The sequence below is a fragment of the Dipodomys ordii genome, unplaced genomic scaffold (genome assembly GCF_000151885.1).
Source record: "Dipodomys ordii isolate 6190 unplaced genomic scaffold, Dord_2.0 Scaffold13, whole genome shotgun sequence".
NCBI classification, from domain to species: domain Eukaryota; kingdom Metazoa; phylum Chordata; class Mammalia; order Rodentia; family Heteromyidae; genus Dipodomys; species Dipodomys ordii.
Genome location: NW_012267229.1, coordinates 9,694,426 through 9,718,679, shown reverse-complemented (window position 1 = coordinate 9,718,679; position 24,254 = coordinate 9,694,426). Strand labels below are relative to the sequence as shown.

General features: G+C 45.3%; 1 protein-coding gene across 1 annotated transcript; it reads left to right on the top strand.

Annotated features, from left to right (window-relative positions):
• Positions 1-4,662: 4,662 nt before the first annotated feature.
• Prnp (prion protein) lies at positions 4,663-18,216 on the top strand. Its single transcript, XM_013010955.1, has 3 exons — positions 4,663-4,746; positions 7,689-7,787; positions 15,847-18,216. Exon 3 carries the CDS (start codon positions 15,854-15,856, stop codon positions 16,640-16,642), a length of 789 nt encoding a protein of 262 aa, XP_012866409.1. The 5' UTR covers positions 4,663-4,746; positions 7,689-7,787; positions 15,847-15,853; the 3' UTR covers positions 16,643-18,216.
• Positions 18,217-24,254: the final 6,038 nt, after the last annotated feature.

The following is a 24,254-nucleotide window of genomic DNA, read 5'->3' as shown; positions in this document are numbered from 1 at the left end:
CAAGTCATATTTTTATTAGCAGAAACACAGGAAGAATGTTTCACAGGAGGCAAGTTTCTGTTATCAATGTTTCTTACCCCCCCTCCCCCACTGAGACAAGTAAAAAACAGAGACTAGGAGGTTTAAGGACACTGGGATAGATTGGGCCAACATCTGGGTTCCTCACATGCTCAAACAGAACCTAGCTTCCTGCAGTGCACCTCTGCACATCGAAGGCTTTGAGGAATACAGAGGGTAGGTTGGTGCTCATGCAGGATGGACATGTTCCTTTCTTTCACTCTCAGCCCCTTGGAACCAGGCCTTCCTCCAAAGGCCACCCCAGTCACCACAACGGAAGTTCTGAAAACCTCAGAATGTCCCAGCGTCACCTTTTCCCACAGCATTGCAGAAGTGAGAACCCCTCTCTTCCATCTTCTCTGTTTTTACTAGAATGTGAGCAGCTTCTGAGAGTCACAGTAGTGAAGTCATTCCATGTTTAATATTCACGGCTCCCTCTTCACAGGACTCAGAAGAGACAAAAGACAAGGGAAAAAAAACTCTCTTTGTTAACTAGGCTGAGCTTTGCAGGTCATTTTTTTTAACCTCTCAGATAAACTCTCTCCTGGAGGTAGCCCAGCAAGGCACCAGCCCCTGACTTAGCTGCCATTCAGAGCTAGGTACAGCTCAGGCCAGGTAGAGATGCGATTCCCCAGCCTTTCCTTTCCTGTCCATGCCTGCTTCCCAGCATAAAAGCTATGCAGAAATAAAACAAAATCACCTATAACACCCCAATAGGAGCAAACTAGGGTCTGAATGCTAAATTCATGGACTGAGTAGATGTAACTGCTCTCAGAAAAGAATATGGCACTGGTGGCTCACACTTGTAATCCTAGCTACTCAGGAAACTGAGATCTGAGGATTGCAGTTCAAAGCCAGCCCAGGCAAGAAAAACTATGAAACTCTTATTTCTAGTAAACCACCAGAAAACCCTAAGTGACCCTGTGGCTCAAGTGGTAGAGTGCTAGCCTTGAGCTGAAGAGCTGAGGGACAGTGCCCAGGCCCAGAGTTCAAACCCCACAACCAAAAAAAATATATGGAATATATTAATTTAAATGGAATTTTTAAAAAAAGCAAAGTGTAGTGGTGAATGCCTGTAATCCCAGCACACTGGAGGCTGAAGCAAGAGGATCACAAGTTTGAGGCCATTGTGACCCTATTAACAATACCCTGACTGAAGTTTTATGTTTTAAAAGGGAAGGGGATATTTATGAGAGATGAAGAAAGCCTAAAAATGTAGCTATAAGATAGAGAAAATACCATACTCCCTGCACTGCATGTAACACAGCACAGTCACCAAAGAGCAGAAAGATGGTTCAAATCCTTTCTCCCCAGGACAGGTTCACCAGACAACCATGTGCTGATTTTTAAGTATGGATTTCCCACTTGGAGTGAGTTGGAGCAGCCAACTCCTGGCCCCCAAAGGGCCTCTCAGTCACCAGACTCCTACCAAGGGAGACTGCAGCCTAGGGCTAACCAGAGAGGATGGAAATCAGTACCAATGAGCCTTCTGTCAATGAGCCTTCCTGTCTTAGATGTTAAGTCTGCCTTCTACATTCAAAGCTAAATTCTTTTGGGAGTTGTTGTTGTTGTTTGTTTGTTTTGAGAAAGAGTCTCACTATATAGCTCAGGCTGGCCTTGAACTCACCATCCTCTTGACACTGCCTCCCAAACACTGGGCTTACAGATATGCTTGTCATGTCTAGTTCTGAAGCACAATTCTGAGAGACTACATTCTATTTATTATGGCCATGTGTGTCACCTCACCTGTCTACACTGTGAACAGAGTGGAATTTCCCTCTGATATCTGAAGTCAGAGATGATCACTAAATCACACTAAGACCTCAAAAAGTTATTTTTTAGATGAAGTGATTCTCCTTGTACAAATAAGTTATATACTCTGATACTAAATGCTTTATCATCACCTTATCTGTTGAGGAAGATCTGTGTGATATTGACTGATCACTTTAAGTCTGGACACAGGAGATAAGAAGAATGACTTTCAAAGGATGGCTTGATGTTGCCACAAATCTCAGAAGACTCAGGGGCAGAATCCCCACTTCCTGCCCAGTCCAGAAAATGGCCTCCATTGACTCAAGTAGGATATGAGTGGTGGGGAGGGAGGAAGGAGGAAACTAAGTCTCCTCCCCTTGAATGGGAGGACATAGATATGTGACTACTTTGGTCAGTAGCATCCAGTAGATGAAGTGCTGGTGGATGGTGGTAATGCTGCTTCTACCTTATTTACTGAAAGGTTCATGTTCATGAGCCACTCTTCAACTTCATCTACACGAAGACCACCACACTAGGAGGAAGCCAAACCCCTTAGAGAAGCCACATGCAGGTACCCTGATCAGGATACTTGGTGTTCTAATGATCCTCCCAGCCCAAGGACCAGTTATGCAAATAAATCAGTAAGACTTACCAATCCAGTCATTCTCAGATTCTGATTCCTTCCCACCGAGACCCCAACCATCACGGGGCAGGATCAAGTCCCCATTGGGCTTGCCCAACTCCCTGACAACACAACCCATAGGCATATAAAAGATTATTTCAAATCACTAAGTTGTGGGATAGCTGCTGCACAGTAATAACCATGAGCCATCTATGAGGAAAGAAGACTCTAAAAGCATTATCACTTAAGGGCTGGGAATGTGGCTTGGTGGTAAAGTCTTGACTAGCATGCATGAAGCCCTGGGTTCGATTCCTCAGTACCACATACACAGAAAAAGCCAGAGGTGGCGCTGTGGCTCAAGTGGTAGAGTGCTAGCCTTGAGTACAGAAGGCTCGAGGACAGTGCCCAGGCCCTGAGTTCAAACCCTAAGACTGGCAAAAAAAAAAAAAGCATTATCATTTTATCATTTAAAAGACTGGATGTCACACAGGCATGGGCATTGAGGCCTAATGCTCATTTCTAAGTGGCCACCATTGCGTTTTCCCTGTGATGGAGTTCTCTCTATCCCGAACCTCCCGCTCCTTCCTCTTCCTACAGACTTGTGCAGCACCGCCTATATTCACATAAACATCACACACATTCCTGCCTACACAGACTTTCCTATCAATGGTCTCATTCTCCTGGCTCCTCCCCTCCTCAGCATTTCAGTAATAAGTCCTGACATTCAAATGTCTAAACCAAATAGCATCACCTTTATTTATCTACTTAATTTAATTAATTATGTATATACTGGGGTTTGAACTCAGGGCCTGTTGCTCTTCTTTGGCTTTTTTCTCAAGGCTGGTGTTCTACCACTTGAGCCACACCTCTACTTCTGCCTATTTGCTGGTAATTGGAAGGAGATAAGAGCCCCTTGGATTTGTCTCTGGCTAGCTTCAAACTATGATCCTCAGTTCTCAGCCTCCTCAGTGGGGTAAGAGTAAAGGCCTAAGCTACCAGTCCCCAGGTATGTGAATGTTTATAAACCTCTTTTCTTACATTCTTTTGAAAGCCAGTCGCCCACAATGAGGGACTAGAATGCCCCCACTTACCCCCAAGACATACCCCTTTCAATAATGCTCTAAAATGCCCCAATGTGGGCAACAATTTAATACTTTAACTCCTATCCCTTCATCCCCTGCTCTCCTTCAAATGAGATAATTCCCTACCTAACTTCTCTTCAGGAATCTAGAGGAAGCCAACACCCTTCTAGGCCCTACTCAGCTTCCTGTCTGCTAGGGTATGAGATACTTGGCCATTCCCTACCTGCCACCATGGACTGATACCTCTGAAGCCACTGAAGAATTTTATAATGGCCTTCCTGCCAGGTCACCAACCCCATCTATAAACTTAATGGCTTAAGACGGCCTGTGCTGAGAAAATGGAATGCCATTCCAAATGATTTAAAGAGGTAAAAGGCCTTTGTATGGATTTATAAATCAGTCTATCTGTTCTCATGGGGGGAAGGGGGAGAGAAAGCTTCTGTTAGACACTGCCCCCACCTTCCCCCACTTCTATTGAATCCAAATAGTTTTTAACCAGACACAAAATAAAACAAACGAGAACACATCATTCTCTTTCATAATAAACTGCCTTAGATCTCTCAGTTAGGCATGTTAAGTATAATGCATCTTTTTTTTTCCCCTCCTGGTAATGAACATAAACTAAACCATCTCTTTGGCATATCATAAAAGACAGAAAAGTAAGGTAGTGGTGAATGCCCTTTCTAGGCCTCCAGTTTTCAGGGTTGATGTAAAAATTCACACATACAGATCATTTTAGGACAGCGAAACCCCCTTTAGAAATTTCTGGTTACCAAAATTCCAGAGATTGCGTTCTCATGCCGCATGCGCCTTCCTGCGCTCCCCTTCCCCCCAGCCCCCCCCCCCCCGCTCCAGTTCTGTATTATGCAATGGTGAGCTGAGGTTCTGGACCCAGTTTCCCAGTAAGGATGCTTTGTATATTCCTTGAGCAACGTCAGGGAGCGGTGACACGGTCGCAGGGGCGGTGACAACGGACACTAATATTTAAACAAATCTCAACTCGTCTTTGCTTGACTCATTCTCGCCCGGCTGGGGAGCCCGGTTCCCTTTAAGGTAAACCGGGGCCCGCCGCCCGCCCTCCGCGGTGCGCGCGGCCATTGGTCCCCGCCACCCTCCGCCCGCGTGCGCCGCCGCCTCCCTCCGCGCCCCGCTCCTGCTCCGGGCGCGTCGCCGGCGCCGCGCCAGTCGCCGACCGCACATCCTTGCGAGCGGGTCTCCTCCCGTCCGGGACTGGTAAGCACCCTAGCGGAGGGCTAGGAAGAGTCCCCGAAAGTGGGCTCGGAGGGAGGACTCCCGATGAGGGCGGAGGCGCCCGGACGCCGGGCCCGGCGGGGCGCAGCGGGGGAGGGAGGACCTGGTCGGTGGGGGACGCCCGCGGCTTCCCACGGGCGCGTCTCGGGCCTGCCCGGTGCGCCCGTCCTCAGAGCGCGCGGCTTTGGGGACTCAGAGCCCCCTGGGATGCAGGATGGGGTGGGCGATGAAGCCTTAGTGGATCCGAGGAGTCTGGTCGCCCCTCCACCCACCCCGCCGGGAGGCTGCCTGGGCGAGTCGCGGGGCCCGGCGTGCCACAGATGCGGGGCCGTGGGGACGATCACCGCGGCCGGGGCACCCTAGGAAGCCCGAAAATGACTCGGCTGGGGCGCTTGGCGAGTAGAGCCCCGGAGGAGCCCCGGGAAGCCGCGGAGCGCCCGCCCGCCCGCCCGCCTGTTGGTCACCATGGACCAAGCCGGGTCGCTTTCCGAGGCCTCCAGGGTACGCCAGGGAATGAGGAGGAGCGCGCGCCCGAGCCTTCGGGGGACGCGGGGTCGGGGAATACGGTTTGCACCCCCCCCCCAGCCTCGACGGCACCGCGGGAGGCCGCAGCCCCGCCCTTGTAGCAACCTCACCGGGGTGGTGGCCAGTGCGGGGGCGGGGCCTCGGGTCTGTTTGGGCGTGGTCTCGGAAGGCCCCGCCCTCCATGCGCTTGCGCGCGGCTGGAGTAGTCTTGGCTTGGTGGCTGGGTTGATCGCGTAGCTCCAGGGGTCCACGGATCGAGCTTTCCCTCCAGTTTCAGGAGAAAGCGGGGACCCACAGCTGCTCTTTTCACGTTGTCTTCTGACCCTCTGGAGGGACAGCATCCTGATGCCCCAGGGGCTGCAAAGGAGGGGAACACCTGAGCTTCCCGAACCATCTTTCAGTTTCATAGATAATCCAGGCTGAGGTGGATGTCATTCTGTTTACTGTCCTTTGATTTTCCTGTTTTCTCCTAACTGGATCGAATATAATTGCATCAGTGTCACATCCATCCTTGAAAGTGCAATGGCTCCTTTGTATTTTTCAGTTATACTTCACATGTCACGGCCTAATAAGCAGTGGTCCGTGTGCTGAATGTTTGAAGTGTTTCTAAAAACAAAACAAAAAAGCAAACAAACACACACAGAGAGAGACAAAAAAACCCTGCAGGTAAAATAGAGACTTCTGGTGTACCAGTACTGGAGCTTGAACTCAGGGTCTAAGCTCTGTCCCTTAGCTTTTTCGTCAAAGGCTGGTACTTTACACTTGCACCATACCTCCATTTCTGTCTTTTTAAATGGGTAATGAGAGAGAGTCTCACAGACTTTGCAGCCCATGGCTGGCCTTTTTGTATGTCTGATTATCCGAAAAATAGGAACAGAAAATTGAATTAAGATGTCAAGTATCTGGAAAAATGAATGAATCTCTCCAAATTTCTAAAAGAAAGAGAAATCACCAAAGAAAAGGAACTATTGTGCCTATCTATACTCACTGTAAAGCTCTTGGAAGGAAAGGGAAACAGAAAGCCAGGGTGTGATTTGGGTATTAGGTGTATTGATGCAAGCTTCCCGTGTGAAAAGAAAATAATCAAGATTACAAGAGCTAAATAGTGAAATGATGAGTCACTTTCAGAATAAAATGCAAATTAAAGCAAATTTGGGTTTTGGCTCTTACGTCTATTAAATTAGCACAAACAGTAACAGCAACCCCTACTGGAAGGTTGCCTGAACTTGGCTTATTCAGGTGTCCAGGCAGCTGGCAACCCGCTGGGATTAAAAATAAAATGGTTCATCAACCAACTTTGGGACTTTGGAAAGGTTATCAAATTTCCTGATCCTCTTCTTGTCCATTCATAAAATGTGGAAGGTGCCTACTTCTGGGGCTGTGGCAAAGACTGACTTGAACCATCAATGTGAAACTGTTGGTGTGCAAGCTTTCTTCTGTTTCTGTCCCTGTTGGGGACAATGTAAATCCTTACAATTTTTTTTATAGAACAGTCTGAACATATTATTATTTGGTAGCTGTGACCTAAAAAACACCACTTCTGGAAATTTACCTGCAATGGAAGAAACAAGGTTTAAAATAAAGTAAAATATATAAATAAGTCATACGCCAAGCAGAATGGCCTAAAATTAGAACCAACTGAGCATCAGCTACACAGCTTAGGAAATAATGACACACATGATTTTGGAGCCCATCATCTCTGGGGCAAACTAATGAGTCAAAGTACAGGTTACTAAGCCACATACTCCAGCATGAATGTATTGTGAAAATCTCAAATGGGAAGTACTTTGCAGAAATCATATGCAATGTGAATTTTCTTTTTGTTGATATATATTGTTTTTACTAAATTATGTTATTTGTAAAATAGTTCATGGGTTTCTTTGTTGTTTGGCTATTGAAGTTGAAACCCAAGTTCCAACTTTAAAATGAAACAGACCTTCAGTTTCTGTATATTAGAGAAAGAGGGAGAGGTTGTTACCATGTTCACTTCATAGAATAAAATATTTTTAGCTGGCCTTGTTTGCCTTTTTCAAGTAACACTTCATTATTTTCCTCAGTAGATTTATAGTGGTTTAGTAATTTGTGTATTTGGGGTTTTTTTTTTCTTTAAATCAATTCTAAGCCAGGTGCTGGTAGTTGATGCCTGTCATCCTAGCTACTCAGGAAGCTAAGATCTGAAGATGAAAGTTCAAAGTCAGCCCAGGCAGGAAAGTCAGTGAAGCTCTTCAGTTAACCACCAAGAAGCCCGAAGTATAACTTAAGTACTAGAGTGCCAGTCTTGAGTGAAAAAGCTAAGAGATAGCATCTAGACCCTAAGTTTAAGCCCTAGTATGAACATCAAAAGAAAAGAAAAAAGTTTCATTTATAAATTCTAGTTTTTCTTTTTTGTTTTTCTGAAGGACTCCTGAAAATATTTCAAAACTGAACAATTTCAGCCAAATCGAAGCATTCTGTCTTCACAGAGGTACCTGTGCCATTTAGGGGAGCCCCAGCAGATTGTAAGTACCCTGTGGAATTTCTTTGGTTTTGTGATGATTGAGAGACACCAATATTCATAGGAAATGGATGGCAGGAATGACTAATCACCAGCCCCAGCTCCAAAGGCCATTTGGCATTATGAAATTCACACCTAATTGTATTCGTGTGTGTGTATGCGCACGTGTGCGTGTGCGTGCGTGTGCATGTGTGCGTGTGCGCTGATCCTAGAGCTTGAACTCAGGGCCTGGGCATTGTCCTGAGCTTTTTTCCTCAAGGCTAACCCTCTACCACTTCCAGCTTTTGTGTGATTATTTGGAGATAAAGAATCTCAAGTACTTTCCTGCCTGGGCTGGCTTTGAACCTCGATCCTCAGATCTCAGCCTCCTGAGTAGCTAGAATTACAGCTACTGGTGGCATGAGCCACCAGCACCCATCCCAATTTCACTTTTGTTTCTTCAGATGTCAGCTTGATTTCTGATAGTAAAGGACCACAGCTTTCTATATAAAATTATACTGAGCAGTGTAAGGACTTCAGTATTTTTTTAAGTAATGTAATGAAGTAACAACAGTATAGCCTAAACATCCTGATAGCAAATTGACAGTGCACATGACTGTCACCAGCTGACAAAGCCCAAGGAAACATTTTGCTGCACTGAAGTTTTAATTTACCTGTTCCCTTCTCCCTTACCAGATCCTGTTTCTTCTTCCAAGGCAGCTTCTTCAGCTGAGAATGGCTGCATATTAAATATTCATAACACGTTTGTATCTATGGAAGATAGCGACAGTGTTATAAAGTTATCCTTTATCCAACACAACTGGAAAATTTTTTTATCTCTATTCCTTAGACAGCCCTTTTGTCCTCCTGTGTTTTACTTATTGCTGTTATATTGATTGCTTCCTGGAAAAAGGGTGTGTCTTCTTTATGAAAGCATTACAAATGTTAAAGCTTTCCTGGAAAGCTTTTTTATTTCTTTTTTTTTTGGTCCAGTCGTGGGGCCTGAACTCTGGGCCTGGGCGCTGTCCCTCAGAGCCACAGCACCACTTCCGGCTTTTTTCTTTTTGCTTATGTGGTGTTGAGGAATCAAACCCAGGACCTCATGCGTGCAAGGCAAGCGCTCTACCACTGAGCCACCTTCCCACCCCCTGGAAAGCTTTTATAGCCTCTGAAATCCCACCAGTAAACACTCAGGCTGGCCTGGAGTGTATTCTAGGGAGGTTGGTTGTTTGTTTTAAAAAAAGGTCCTCGGATAATTCAGATGATGCACCAGGGACTTTTGTCTGGGATGGGTTCAGAATGCTCATATTAAAAAAAAAAAAAAAAAGCTGGGCACCAGTGGCTCAAGCCTGTAATCCTAGCTACTCAGGAGGCTGAGATCTGAGGAGCATGGTTCAAAGCCAGCTCAGGCAGAAAAGTCCTGAGTGAGACTCTTATCTCAAATTAACCACTCAAAAAACCAGAAGTGGTGCTGTGATTCTACATGGTAGAGTACTAGCCTTGAGCAAAAAAGCTCAGGACGGTTCCCAGGCCTTGAGTCCCATGACCAACAAAAAAGAACTCTATAAAAATTTTTTCCCAAAAATTTTGCATCACATTCTTCAAGGTGTGTGTGTGTGTGTCTGTCTGTCTGTCTGTCTGTCTCTCTCTCTCTCTCTCTCTCTGTGCGCTCACGCATGCACATCTCATCATTACCACTCTCAATTTAACCAATTAAACTAAAAGTATCTTGTTGTAGCTTTGTATTCTAATACCTGGCAGGCCAAGTGCATCCTGAATTTCTTGCCACTCAAATATTTCTCCAGTCCTCACTTTTTGGGGGTTTTGTTTTTATTTTTGCTTTCAGTACAAGTGATCAGCCCCAGGGCCTGGTGTAATCCTGTACAAGTGCTCTCTTTGGGCTATACTTTCAGCCTCTTTCTTTTGACTATCATTGCACCATATTCTTCAAAATCTTTCTTGGATTCTGATGAAATTGTGTAGATTTCATGGATTACCTGGAGGTGAATTGGTATCTTTCTCTATTGGCTTGCCCAGCCATGAATGAATGTCTTTCTCTTTCATATCTCAGCAAAATTTTAACAGCTTTCCTCATCTGAGTCCTACTATTTATTTTGAGGTTAAATCTGAGGTATTTTCAGTTTCTAGTTTATGAATATTCCACCACCCCCCAAGTCTAAATAACTACAGGTGATTTAACAATTCAGTTTTTGTACATGTTGATTTCAAAACACTGAATCCTAATTATCTTACTTATTCTAAAAGACTTGGGGATGATTTTTCTAAACCACTGAGCCACACCCAGTCCCTTTCTGTTTTAGGTGGTGGTAGTATCTTTTTCAATAGAGTATTGCAAATTTGCCCAGGTTGGCCTGGACTTCGTCTTCCTATTTCTGCCTTCCGCATAGCTGAGATGATAGATGTGAACCACCATACCCATTTTAATATCTGAGATGAGGTCTCGCTAACACCATAATCTTTTTCTCTTTTTTGTTGTTGTTGTTGCTGTTGTTAATTGTGGGTGCTGTCCTTGAGCATTTTTGCTCAAATCTAGCACTCTACCATTTTGAGCCATAGCTCCTCTTCCTGGAGGTTAATTGGAGCTAAAAGTCTCATGGACTTTCCTGCCCAGGTTGGCTTTGAACCATGATCCTCAGATCTCAGCCTCCTGAATAGCTAGGATTACAGGCATGAGCCACTGGAATCCAGCAAATTTTTATCTTTCACACTTACATCTTTGATCCATCTAGAGTCAATTTTTATGTGTGGTGTTAAGGATCCATGTTTATTTTTCTCTGGTTTCTCTGACAGCATCTGTCCTGTCATTTTTATTGATTTATAGTTCCCACTTCATTGTATCCCTCATCCTTGTTGAGAATATGCATGTATTTATCTTTGAACTTACTGTTCTGTTTTCTTTAGTCTATTGGTCTAGTTCTGATTTTTCAATCATCCTGTCCTGATGGCACACACTTGTAATCCCAGCTTTTAGGAGGCAGAGACTTTTTTTTTAATCTACCTGGAATTTTAATTGACATTTTGTTGTAATTATCTGTTCATTTCAGGATAATAGATATTATAAGGATAAGTCATTCCAATTAAAACCATGGAATACCTTTTTTTTTTTTTCAGACTACTTTCTGTGTTCTTTGTTTTAACATTCTATGTTTTCTCCCATGGAAGTTCTTTCTTTTTTTTTTTTTTTTGCTCAGTCATGGGGCTTGAACTCTGGGCTTGGGCGCTGTCTCTCAGCTCTTCAGCTCAAAGCTAGTACTCTACCACTTGAGCCACAGCATCACTTCCGGTTTTCTGGTGGTTTATTGGAGATAAGAGTGTCACAGACTTTCTGCCCAGACTGGCTTTGAGCTTCAATCCTCAAATCTCAGCCTCCTGAGTAGCTAGGATTATGGGCATGAACCACCAACACCTGGCTGGAAGTTTTTTCTTTTTTTTTGTCGGTCGTGGGGCTTGAACTCTGGGCCTGGGCGCTGTCCCTCAGCTCTTCAGCTCAAGGCGAGCACTCTACCGCTTGAGCTACAGCGCCACTTCCGGTTTTCTGGTGGTTTTTATTGGAGATAGGAGTCTCACGGTCTTTCCTGCCCGGGCTGGCTTTGAACTGCGATCCTCAGATCTCAGCCTCCTGAGTAGCTAGGATTACAGGCGTGAGCCACCAGCGCCTGGCTCTTTTTTTTTGTCATGAGGCTTGAACTCTGGGCCTGAGCACTGTTCCTCAGCTCTTCAGCTCAAGGCTAGCACTCTACCACTTGAGCCATGGCGCCACTTCCTGGAAGTTTTTTCTTAGTGAAGTCAATTCCTTAGGTACATCACAGTTTGGTGACTATTGTGAATATCTCTTTTCTTCTTATCAGTCATAGCTGGTATAGAGAAATTATGTTGGTTTCTGTAGGCTTGATCTCACATCCTACAACTTAGCTGAATTCCAGTATCAGTCTTCATATTATCTCTGTTGATTCTGTCATATTTTCTATGCATGTGATCTTGTTCATTGAAGAGCTTAGCATAACATCATCCCCTGTGCCTGCTGCTGCTTTCTTTTTTTTTTTTTTTTTTTTTGGTCGGTTGTGGAACTTGAACTCTAGGCCTGGGCGCTGTCCCTGACCTCTTCAACTCAAGGCTAGTGCTCTACCACTTGAGTCACAGTGCCACTTCTGGCCTTTTCTGTTTATGTGGTGCTGAGGAATCAAACCCAGAGCCTCATGCATGCAAGACAAGCGCTCTACCACTGAGCCACTTCCCAGCCCCTGCTGCTTTTTGCTGCATATGGCATTGGCAGGACCTTTTACCCTTCTTAGAGTCTTAAATGAGATATAGTCAAAGGTAGTCTGTTGTGTTTACTGTTGTTGTGTACAACTTTTGCAAAGTATATTTGTGTGCTAAGAGTTTAAGTGTCTTCTAAGTAAATGGAATATGTTGAATGTTGCCAGAAGACATGGCCACCTCCTGACTGTTCACAGGGAGGATTTTGGGTAAACAGTGTCAGAGACTAGTCTGGGACTCAGAGACCCAATCTCTACTCCCAACAACTTTATCAACCAATCATCTTAGTGGCCTGCTTCGTCAAGTAAGGGCTTCATATTAAATACATATGACTGATCTTTATTACAAATACAAAGATTCTCTTGTTTTAAGTTTTAAGTTTGTCTTTAGGAATGATTCTCTAAATGAAGTTCTTGTCTTTAATCATTTTCATAATTGTTGCTTTTCCTCTCAACTGTTTCTGTAATGGTCTTGTTTTGATGAGCTCTGTGATGCTCCAGCTTCACACAACACTCAGCTGTGGCAAAGCTGGGGCTCTGATCCCTGTTGCCTGTGCTTGGACAGCTCCTAGGCCTGCCAGCATCTGTGCTTGTTCCCCACATCCAGACTCCTGAAGCTCACTGCTCCTCTTACCTCTCATCCTACATATTGCTTAGCAACAGCATTGCCAGATTCCTTTTCTGGCCCTCTCCAGATCTGCTGCACATTCTGTGTTCTGGCTTCACAGCTGCCTGGTCCGGAAGTCTGGGCACCATATCTACTATGTAACTTCCACACAAAACACTACGTTAAGCACAGGTTGTCCTCTGAATTAGGACCTCCATAGAGCCATAGTGGCTTCAGCTGAGATTGAAGTGTTGGAAAAGGTGAGAGGCCAAAAAGAAGCAGTCAAGACCTGAAAAGATTTTCTGATAGAGCAAACAGGATGTGGTGAGGGAAAATTCAAGAATAATGTCAAGGGCTGGGCTGGTGCTGATGGTGGCTCCTGCCTGTAATTCTTAGCTACTCAGGAGACAGAGATCTGATCTAAGGATCACAGTTTGAAGCCAGCCTGAGCAAGAAATCCCTTAAGACTCTTATCTCCAATAAACTACCAAAAAAAAAAGAAAGCCAGAAATAGAGCTGTAGCTCAAGTGGTAGAGCACCAGCTTTGAGCAAAAGAAGCTTAGAGACAATGCCCAGGCTATGAGTTCAAGCCCCAGGACTGCCCCTCCCCTGCCAAAAAAAAAAAAAAATGCCAGTATGTTAGCCTCAATGAGATGCTGACATCAAACTCTTTAGAAGGTGACCTGGTTGGGTTCCCTGGGAGTGTGCTCAGGATGGAGACTGAGAGCTGGGCCCCATGATAAGATGGGGAAAAAAAAAGTTGACTGGGAAAGAAGATCCCCAGAATACTGGGGGGTTGGGGCCTGTGGAGGTGTGGGACCAGAAGTTGGACCAGTCAGCAGGTCCGCAGACTCTGTTCCTGACCCTCACCCAAAGAAGCCTCCAAAACTCACACATGGTATGATCTGAGTCCTTTAAATTAGGCTTGTGATTTTTTATATATATATTTGATTTACTTCTGACTCACAAGACAGCACTTTCTATTTTAATAATTTTGGCAGAAACATAAATAGGACATTAACTCATTTGTTTGAATTTCTTTCTGGGTATATCATGTCATTTAGTCATTAGTTCTGCAGGATATGAAATCTCATTTTCTAATTTTTTTGTTTAATTCAAAGATAATAGTGCTGGGGACAAGAGTAGCTGTGGTGTCCAGCATGTGCCTTTGTGGTCACATTGTGAGTGCAGGCTTGACATAGTATCCCATCAATCCACTCTCTGCCTTTGACCTCTGCCCTTGGAACCCAGCCTCCAGGGTAAAGGAGATCTTAAACCTGATGGAGAACTGTCTTTTGATGAAAGTATGTTCTACAAAGCATCCTCAGTTATCATCCAGGATAGTTGGGTTGTTCATTGCTTCCTAAACTAGGCTAGCCTTGCTGTAAGAAAGGGTGCTCTGTATCAGAATGCAGAAGAAAATAAGTCACTCATCAGACATGAAATACTGAAGTGAAACTTGTTCAGCAAGTTGTGTGCCTGTATTTCTGTCACACAGCACAAGTACCCCCACTTTAAGCAGCTCTGTCTGTCTATGGAAAGAATGGTGAAATCAGCAAGGGACTTGCAAAATCCTGGATTTTCTGTTTCTAGTAAAATTGTATTGAGAATTCCTTTGAGGAGACTCCTGGCATGCATATGTCCAAAGGATATCAATTCCTTCATGTAACTGAGAACTTTTGTGGCCTGGTTGTGCCAGGCACTGTCCAAGCTCAAAAAATAAAATAAAAAGCGCCCAGGCCCAGAGTTCAAGCCCCACGACCGACAAAAAAAAAAAAAAAAAAAGGGCTGGGAAGGTGGCTCAGTGGTGGAGTGCTTGATTTGCATGCATGAGGCCCCGGGTTCAATTCCTCAGCACCACATAAGCAGAAAAAGCCAGAAGTGGGGCTGACACTCAAGTGATAGAGTGCTAGCCTTGAGCTGAAGAGCTGAGGGACAGCGCCCAGGCCCAGAGTTCAGGCCCCACGACCGGACCCAAAAAAAATAAATAAATAAAAAATAAAATAAAAAAACAGCAACCAACAATAGACTTGTCTTATTTTATGTTTTTGAGATATGGACTATGTACGCCAAGCTGGCCTCAAACTCAAGATCCCCTCCTATCTTGCCTCCTAACAGCTGACCATCACACCTAGCCTACAAGAGAAGCTTGCTCTCTGCCTTACATCCTTGTAGAGGAGAGAGAACTCTGGGCAAGTTATCTTCAAACTTACTCAGTTCCTGCCTTAGTCTACCTGGGAGGATTCCTACCTAGGCATTTAGACTTGTAACCTCCTTTAGCCACTCTTGGAGCAGAGAAGGGGTCTCAGTGGTACATACCCACAGCAGCTGTAGATTTGTCTCTACCCCCAGCCCATATAAGTGATAGCTCAGATTCCTGAAATGAGATCTATATTTGTGGGTAAGAGTCTCTTGGTATAGAAGACCCATAGCCCACAGAAGCCAGTGTCCCTTAAAATTGCCTGTGGAACACAGCACCCAGAGTTCCCACTGGGTCACCTGGTTCCAAAACTCAGCGTTCTAAAGAAACTCAAGCATGATGAGCCCACCAGGAGTTGATAGTTTCTCCAAGACCAGACGCAGTTTGCCAGTTGTGGCCAATTTGATGCTGAGCCACACTGCTGGCTTTCGCTTTCATTGTTTCCAGGAGGCAGCTGGAATTAAACTGAAGGTCAAATTTGAGCTCAAAGTGAAAGAATGTGTTGTATTTGCCCTTGCTTTCCATTTGCTTTTCTCCCAAGTGCTGCCAGAAGTGTAGTGCAGGGTGTGAAGGGTACATAATGGGGAAGCTCTAGACCACTGCCATGCACCTGTTTACTCTGGAGCACACGTGAAGTGGCTGTACCTCAGCCAGGAGCAGAAGCTCAGAGCCATAATCCTAGCTACTCAGGAGGCTGAGATCTGAAGATCTCAGTTCAAAGCCAGTCCAGGCAGAAAAATCCACAAGACTCTTTATCTCCAATTAACCACAAAAAAATCCAGAAGTAGAATTATGGCTCCAGCATCGTGCAAAAGAGTTAAGGGACAGTGCCTAGGCCCCTAAGTTCAAGCCCCAATACATACACTCTCTGTCTCTGTCTGTCTGTCTGTCTGTCTGTCTGTCTGTCTGTCTGTCTCTCTCTCTCTCTCTCTCACACACACACACACACACGGCTTTCATCTCAGTGTAACCTGCTGATAGCCTCTCCTTTATTTTCTAGGTCAGTCATGGCAAACCTTGGTTGCTGGCTGCTGGTTCTCTTTGTGGCCACATGGAGTGACCTTGGCCTCTGCAAGAAGCGGACGAAGCCTGGAGGAGGGTGGAACACTGGGGGGAGTCGATACCCAGGGCAAGGGAGCCCTGGAGGCAACCGATACCCACCTCAGGGTGGCGCTGGCTGGGGGCAGCCTCACGGTGGTGGCTGGGGGCAGCCTCACGGTGGTGGCTGGGGGCAGCCTCATGGTGGTGGCTGGGGGCAGCCCCATGGTGGTGGCTGGGGGCAGCCCCATGGTGGTGGCTGGGGGCAGGGTGGCTCCCACAATCAGTGGAACAAGCCCAGTAAGCCCAAAACCAATATGAAGCATGTGGCTGGAGCAGCAGCAGCTGGGGCGGTTGTGGGTGGCCTGGGGGGTTACATGCTGGGCAGCGCCATGAGCAGGCCCCTTATTCACTTTGGCAATGACTATGAGGACCGCTACTACCGAGAGAACATGAACCGTTACCCCAGCCAAGTGTACTACAAGCCTGTGGATCAGTACAACAACCAGAACAACTTCGTGCATGACTGCGTCAACATCACGATCAAGCAGCACACGGTGACCACCACCACCAAAGGAGAGAACTTCACCGAGACCGACGTGAAGATCATGGAGCGGATGGTAGAGCAGATGTGCATCACCCAGTACCAGAAGGAGGCCCAGGCCTCCTACTACGAGCCTAGATCTGCAGCTGTGTTCTTCTCCTCCCCACCTGTGATCCTCCTCATCTCCTTCCTCATCTTCCTGATAGTGGGATGAGGAGTTCTTCCTGTATGCAGCACCCAGTCCATCAAGCTCAAAGTCGGGGAGGGGGGGGGATCTGCCTGCAACCCCATTAGTGGTGGCGTCTCATTCTTGCTTCTCTCTTTGTCCCCCATAGGCACTGGGAAGTGTAGGGTAGATCCAGATGCTCGTTTCTTAAGGTAGGTTGAGGCCTTCTTGGCCCCATGCTAATGCTTGGCCAGGAAGAATGGAACAGCAAATAATCACTAGTTCGTCTAGGCTTATTTTTGGTCTAGCAACTTCAAAACAGTCCTCAAAAATTATGTCTGAGCTCTTCTGTCTTCTCCAGCATCCCGGACCCAGGGCATGAATGCCTGGGCTTAGTACTGATTGTGCAACAATGTAGAGAAGTTTTTGTTTTGTCATCTCTTTTAAGAAAACCTGGCAGCATCTCTGCCAAATTTGGATAGAGGCCGTACGATACTCATTTATTTATTTTTTTTAAATGCTGCAAATGCTTAGCTCTCCAGCCACAGGCTCAGCCCGCTGGAGCACATGCTTGGAGGTCTGGGGGTGGGGGAGTGGGTGGTTGCATTTTGCCTTTTGTCATTCAAGGGTAAATATCTAAATAGGGTACAACCCCTGCCCTCCCTCCAGCCGGAGAACATTGTCATGGGGTATGTAGACTGTTTGCAGCATGAGGCTCTAAGCCTCTGAGAACAGCACCCCTCGACACAGACTCCATAGTGGGTATCCTTTCCTTAGTAACATAAGTGATAGATAACTAAGGCATCAAAAGAGAAAGAAAAATAGAAATAAAAGGAATTATCTATCATCTGCTCAACACTGAAGGAAAATCTTTATTCATTTTCTGGAAACTGGGATGCTTTTCACCATGTTTAGATGGAAGCAGATATTAACACAAAGGAAAGCCAAAATTATGAAGGCAGAATGTTTCTAGACGGTGTGATAAAGCTGATAGGAAGTGCTTGTGTCTTCCTTCGGCCTCATGGCTGTCAAAAACCAGAATTCCACCACATCCTTGATTTCTACAATTGGTATTGAGTCAAAGTACAAGGAAATTAATCTTCCAAAAAGTAAAGAATAAAAACCTTAAGTTTCACTTGACAGAAACACAATCTACTTCGAGTAGAAAAGGAAATTCTGTTAAGTCATCGAAGTAAGGTGAAGTTACTCCCTAAATTACTCAGTGTTGTCACTTAGTGGATATGTGTTACTTTTGGCGATGTTATTGGCTTGCCCTGTTGTGGATATTCTATGTAAAATATATATAAAAGCTATATTGCATATGATGGACTTAGGAGTCTTGTTTAGAGCAGTTAACATCTGCAATGTCAAACACATTAATCGTTGGGTTAGGTACTAAATACTCAATATGTGGGGATCGTATTGCGTGGCCCTTAGGCTTACAACTTGCACTGAATAGTTTTGTATAAAAATCCAAAGTGAACGCCTTCACTGGTCTTTGCAATGTGCATGTACTTTATATTTTCTATATTTGTAACTTCGCATGTACTTATTTTGTTGTATAAAAAATTTATAAATGTTTACTATCTGACTGGATTAAACAAGCTAAGATGAGTACCACCCTGGTGTTGTCAGCACGGTTCCTCTGAGTCACTGGTTCCTCTGAGTCACTGGTTCTGGCCTAAGCCCTGGGTAATGGCTGATCTCATGTTCTTGCCCTTGATCCCACCCCCTCACTTCCTGTCACAAGCTGATTGTTTGCGACACAGTCTCACTTTTTCTGCTAGAGTCTGTGTGCCCTGAATGAAATGGAGACATTCCTGAGGAGGAGGCCAGAGGAATGTGGTCCTCCTACTCTGGGGATGTGTTTGTGTCCTGGATTTCGAAAATAATTCTGTGTATGTATGTGGTGGTGAGGATTAAACCCAGGTTCTTGGCATGCTAGGAAAATATTCTGTCATTGAACTGTACCCCTGCCCCCTGAAAATAGATTTTCTTGATTAAAATTTCACAAACTGAAGTACTACTCATGGTATATCTGCCATAATTCAGGCTCTAAAATACTCCTAGTTCCTCTGAAACCTGGTGACAATCACTCTTTAGATTCAACAACTTTGAATCAAAAGGCCGCTTCATCTGTCATGTGATCTTTACATTCGTTCACTGCCTTCCTGAGATGCTCTGTAGTGATCTCTGGCACAGGTTTTCAGCAAGTGTAGTTGACTAAAGGCAGGAAGGTGTGGTCTTCACAAGGTTGGATAGTGATGCAAACCACAGCCCGAGAACCTTGGCAAGTACCTGCGTTGTAAATGCACCTCCCTCTGTGAGTCTTTAAAGATGATTCCAACATTCTAAGGGAGGAGGCTGAGGAGACTAAAGGGTTTAGACACAGGTCCCAGATGGAGGCTTGGCCTACCACACAGGAGGCCTAACAGGAGGAGCTAAGAGACTGAGAAAGCCAAGGGCCAGTTTTATTGGGGGTCAAGGTAGAGTACACAAAGGAGTCTTAGGTGGGGGTCATGGGTGTATTGCTATGCCAGAGTCAGAGAAGAATAAGAAGGGCAAGTTTGAAGGAACCAACCTTATCACCCTGGGGCACTTGTTACGTGAAGTGGGGTGATGATGCGGTATAAGAATGTTGAAGCATCAGGAAAGTAAGTTTTGAAAATGTCAAAGGCAATGCTAATATCCTATGATCCAAAGAACAACTTCCTATTAAAGATAGAAAGGTAAGTCAACACCTTGACAGCTCTACCATTCACAAAGCTGATGAATCACAACGACATGCAAATCTAAAAGGCATTACTCAGTGATAGACCTCAGGAGGTGCTGGTGTGGCTCAACTAGTAGCCAGAGAACAAAAATGCAAAGGTCTGAGACCTGAGTTCAAGCCCCACTACTAGCACAGATAGACCTCAAAGTTCAAAGTTGACCTTTACCAAAAATTCCTAGAATATTACCTTCTTTTTCTTTTCTTTTTTCTTTTTCTTTTCTATCTGTATAGCTACTGGGAAATAAACTCTGATTTTGATAATCACAACTTTTTAAAATTGGCCCACTGAGAAGATAATAAAGTCATTAAAAACAGTCTGAACAACTGTAATTAATGACAATAATAATAAAACAATAGCAATAGTAAAACATTGCTATTAGTAAGACCAGAGTGAATAGTATCGATCTGTAGCTTTCTCTCACCCTAGTTTTTCCTCATTTCAACCCAAGTCTGGTGAGTTGTATAAAGAGAATTTTTACTTTAAAAAGGTAAACAGATCTGGAGGCATGGCTCAAGTCATAGCATGCCTGCCTAGCAAGTGCCAAGGCCCTGAGTTCAAACCCAAGTACTGTAAGTTCCACCCCCGGCGTGTGGACTTGTATCACCTCCTTAATCCAGACCCCCAGTTTCTCACTGACTGGACTAAGCTTTCAGTAATTCATTTCCACCTAGGAAAGATGTCCTCCTTTGTGTCCCTGGAACTCAGTCCCTTCAGCACTAGTCTCTACATCCCACCCCCCAACTCCCACCCATTCCCGTGAGCCCTCCCCTGGTCTCCAGAAGCCAGACCTGGTCCATGGGCCTGTGTAGAAATGGCTCTCTCTTCTGGACCTACAGAGCTCCTTGAACTTGAATGTGTATGTGCGCCTATTGGGCCTGACCCTTAAGTCTTCTCCTGGGCTCCTCCATGATGCCGTGTTGGACCCATAAACCACCCTGTAAAAAGGCTCTGTGAGGTTTCCACCTGGAACGCCTATTGAACCCCCCTGGGAGCTTACTGAGCACAAAAGGCTGGGCCCGCCTCTCTAAGCTTTGGGGTGGGACCTAGGAGTTTGCATTTCTAACAAATTCCCAACTACTGCTGCTGGTGATGGTGCTGTGATCATAGTACAGGAAAATCCACTGCTTTACAGGAACATAAAGAGACATAGGAGGCTGCCCAGCCTTGAAATTCAAAGCCTTTGTGGAGACCAAAAGCCTGCCTAGGAAACAATGCTGGTCCTAAAAGTTGGAGGGAAGGGTAGATGACAACAAAAGTGTGCAAAAGAGGGGGGGGGGGTAAAAATCAGTATCTAGTCCCTCATTAGCATGTGCCCTCCTGACTCCAGGGCCTTCAAGGATCCTGTATGTCGACTTTCTCAGACCTAAATGTCATTGTTGTGAGTGGACCATATGTCATCTCTGTGGCCAACCCTTGGTATCACAATGATCACCAGTTTAGGAAGGTGACATCCAGAGACATTCATTCTGTAACTCAAGTATGCAGTTCATATTCTCCCACAAAATAATGCACTATGGAAGTGTGTCCTGAGTTTGTGGTGAGTTTGGCATAGAAGCCATTCCATCTGGGGCTAGGAAGGTGGCTCAGTGGTAGAGTGCCTACCTTTCATGCATGAGGCACTGGGTTCCATTCCTCAGCACCACATAAGCAGAAAAAGCCGGAAGTGGCGCTGTAGCTCATGTGGTAGAGTGCTAGCTGAGGGACAGCGCCCAGGCCCAGAGTTCAGGTCCCATGACTGGCAAAAAAAAAAAGTCATTCCATCTGTCTGCCTCTCTCTCTGCCACACTGTCTGTCTCTTGGTCTCTGTCTCTGTTTCTGTTTCTGTCTCTGTCTCTTTTTCTCCCCACTTCTCTTAGTCTCCTCCTCTTCTTATGAGGAATCCAGTTGTCTGAAATTTAGGGCTCACTTTTTTTAAAATCTTGATTACCCCTTCAAAGAAAGATTGAGCCAGTCTCTGGTAGCTCATGCCTGTAGTAATAGCTACACAGGAGACTGAGAATTGCCTGGTTTAGAGACCAGTCTGGACAAGAAAGTCTGTGAAAAAAAAGAAGAAAAAAAGGAAAGAAAAGGGCTGGGAAGGTGGCTCAGTGGTAGAGCGCTTGCCTTGTATTCATGAGGCACTGGGTTCGATTCCTCAGCACCACAGAAGTGGTCCTGTGGCTCAAGTGGTAGAGTGCTAGCCTTGAGCTGAAGAGCTGAGGGACAGCTCCCAGGCCTAGAGTTCAGGGCCCACAATCAGCAAAAAAAGAAAAGGTCACATGTGGAACTGTGGTAGAGTACTAGCAAGAAACTCAGGGACAGTTCCCAGGCCCTGAGTTCAAGCCCCAAATCAACACACACACACACACACACACACACACACACACACTCAATCTCCAAATGCATTTTGGGGTTTGGGGGGGGCAGTTATGACTTCAACATGAATTTTGTGGGAATACGATTCAGCTCATGATACCACCTTCCCAGAAACATCCTAGGTGTGTATATGAGTTCCTCCCAACCCAGTTCTATGTTAGTACCAGGACCACAAGGGGCCCGTGTTCACACACTCCTCTGGGCCTCTCATAATAAAGATCCCACTGCCTGGGTCACTTCGTCGCCTGCACAGGCAGATCACTGCTGTGATTTTCAAGGGCGCCTCCCTCCAAGCGCCCCTGCAGATAGAAACACCTCCCAGCCCCCATGCCCTCATTCTAGCACCAAGCATATTTTCATGATAACTAAATCTGTTTAGTTTGGCTGAAGTCCATGAGGACCCAACCACTAAGGCAGGTAAAGTGTCTCCTTTACACACACCTGGCGGGGAGCTCTGCTGATTGAGTCAATTAAACTGCAGCAGTGAGTGGGAGCTAGGGAAATAGGGAAGGCTGGCTATTGAGGCCTCTGCCTTCAGGCCCTAGACACACCCAGTGCATTCAGCCAGCCATCTACCCGTGGCATGCAATCATTCAGGTTTCTTGAGAGCTGAAGCTCACTTTCCTTAGGCCCCCACTATAAAGCTTAGTTCTAGTCCTACCGAGAAGGTCTTTTCATACTCCAGGTACTCCCAGCCAAGTGCTGGTTGGCCTGGCTCAGCCACTGAAGAGCCCAGTGAGAAGAGAGTCCACCATTTCTTTCTCCAGCCAACATCTTATTTCTGTTTTTCTCTGGATGTCTCTGACTCTCCTCCAGCTCTTCCAGAAAACATTTCTCACCAGTCTAAAGACCCTTTCTCTGTATCACTGCCTAGGAGGCAAACGACAATGACGCATGATGCTATTCCCAAAGCATCACTCAGAACATGGGTAGGTGGGCCACCTCAGTCCAGGAGGAGGGTTTTGGGCTTCCATTCAGGGCCATGAGGCAGAGATAATGTTACAAAAGACACCTTTAATCTTTGATGAATAAAGAAAGATGATTAAGCTCTAATTCCCTCAAGAAATCTATGAGAGGCCATTCTCAACTTCAGAAATGTTTTTGAGCTCAGACTTCCTGCTTATGACTCATGATCTTCCTGCCTCTATCTCTGGTGTGCCGGGATTACAGATGTGCTCTACCATGCCTAGTCTTCAGTGTGAGAATTTTAAGAGCATGATTTGTTGCTATAATTCATGAAAGGCCCATTGTGATTGTGCCAGTCCCTAGAGGCTGCCAGGAAACCAATGCTACAAATGAATTTAAGACCAGTTGTTTGTTCTGTCCAGCCAAGTTACAGGAAATGGCTGCAGAAAGCTGCCATCTTGCTTTTCTCACGATTGCTCTAGAGTTATTGGACAACATAGTTTCATTAGGCACCTCTAGTTTGTAATAGCAAAAGCACAATATAGAATAAAAGAGCATATGTGGGACAGCTTTCCTTATAAAACTTTGTAAGTCTTCCAATCCTGTTCAGCGATAAAAAGGAATGAAGTCCTATCGCATGCTACATTACGGATGAACCTAATAAGATGAAGCTAAATGGAAGAAGTCAATTATAAAGGACCAGGTACTGCATGATTCATTTAGATGAAATGGCCAGAATAGGCAGATGTGTGGGATAGCAAGTTGATTAACGATTGCCAGGGCTGGGAGAGAGGTGGGGGAATGGGAAATGGCTATAAATGGAGGGAGAGGGGGTCTTCTCTGTCTAGTATTATAAAGATGTTGTGAGAATCAGACATTAGCAATCAATGGCCAATTCTGTGAGCTGTGTGAAAGATCACTAGGCAACACATTGGGATGGTGAAGCTATCATTTGAATCATGTTGAAGCAAGGAATCTGTTGTTGTTTTTTCCTGAAGCATGATAATAGAGAGAGTAAGAGGGGAGGGAGGTTGGCATCTGTTGAGAGTGAAGCTGTTATGAGAATGTTTCTGCCTGCTTGTCCCCATCTCCTCACCCCCTCTACCCCTACCAGGTCTTCCAAGACAGCAGTGTACTGAAGCATTCAAAGATTGGGTACTACCATGCTTATGAGTGTTTAGTCCCCATCCTTTTCTGGCCACTGTATCAAAGGCCAAATCAATGAAAGCCGGAAAATGTAAGATGAATGACTTCCTTGGCCTTTGAAAAGTTAAGAAAGAGGTTTAATCAGAGAGTAACCAGATTTAAAAATCCACTAGCCCTGCTGTGATCTGCAGTGTGTAGAAAGCCTGCTGGCATCAGAAATCAATGTGTGACAGAAATGTAATCCCTTTCCTTCAGTGGCAAATATTAAATAGAAATCTCTTGAGGAAAGAGATCTGGAGCTAGGTGTGATGGTACATGCCTGTGATGTAAGAGACTGGGGCAGAAGAATGCAGAGCCTGGGCTACATAATAAGTCCAAGGTCAGTTTGGGTTACACAGGGAGACATTGTTCTAAACATACAGACTAATAAAAACAGAAACAAGACCAGTGCTGAGAGAGGGTATGGGGGGGGGGGGCGG

Coding starts and splice junctions, on each gene's coding strand:
- Prnp (XM_013010955.1), top strand. CDS start 15,854: ATGGCAAACCTTGGTTGCTGGCTGCTGGTTCTCTTTGTGGCCACATGG.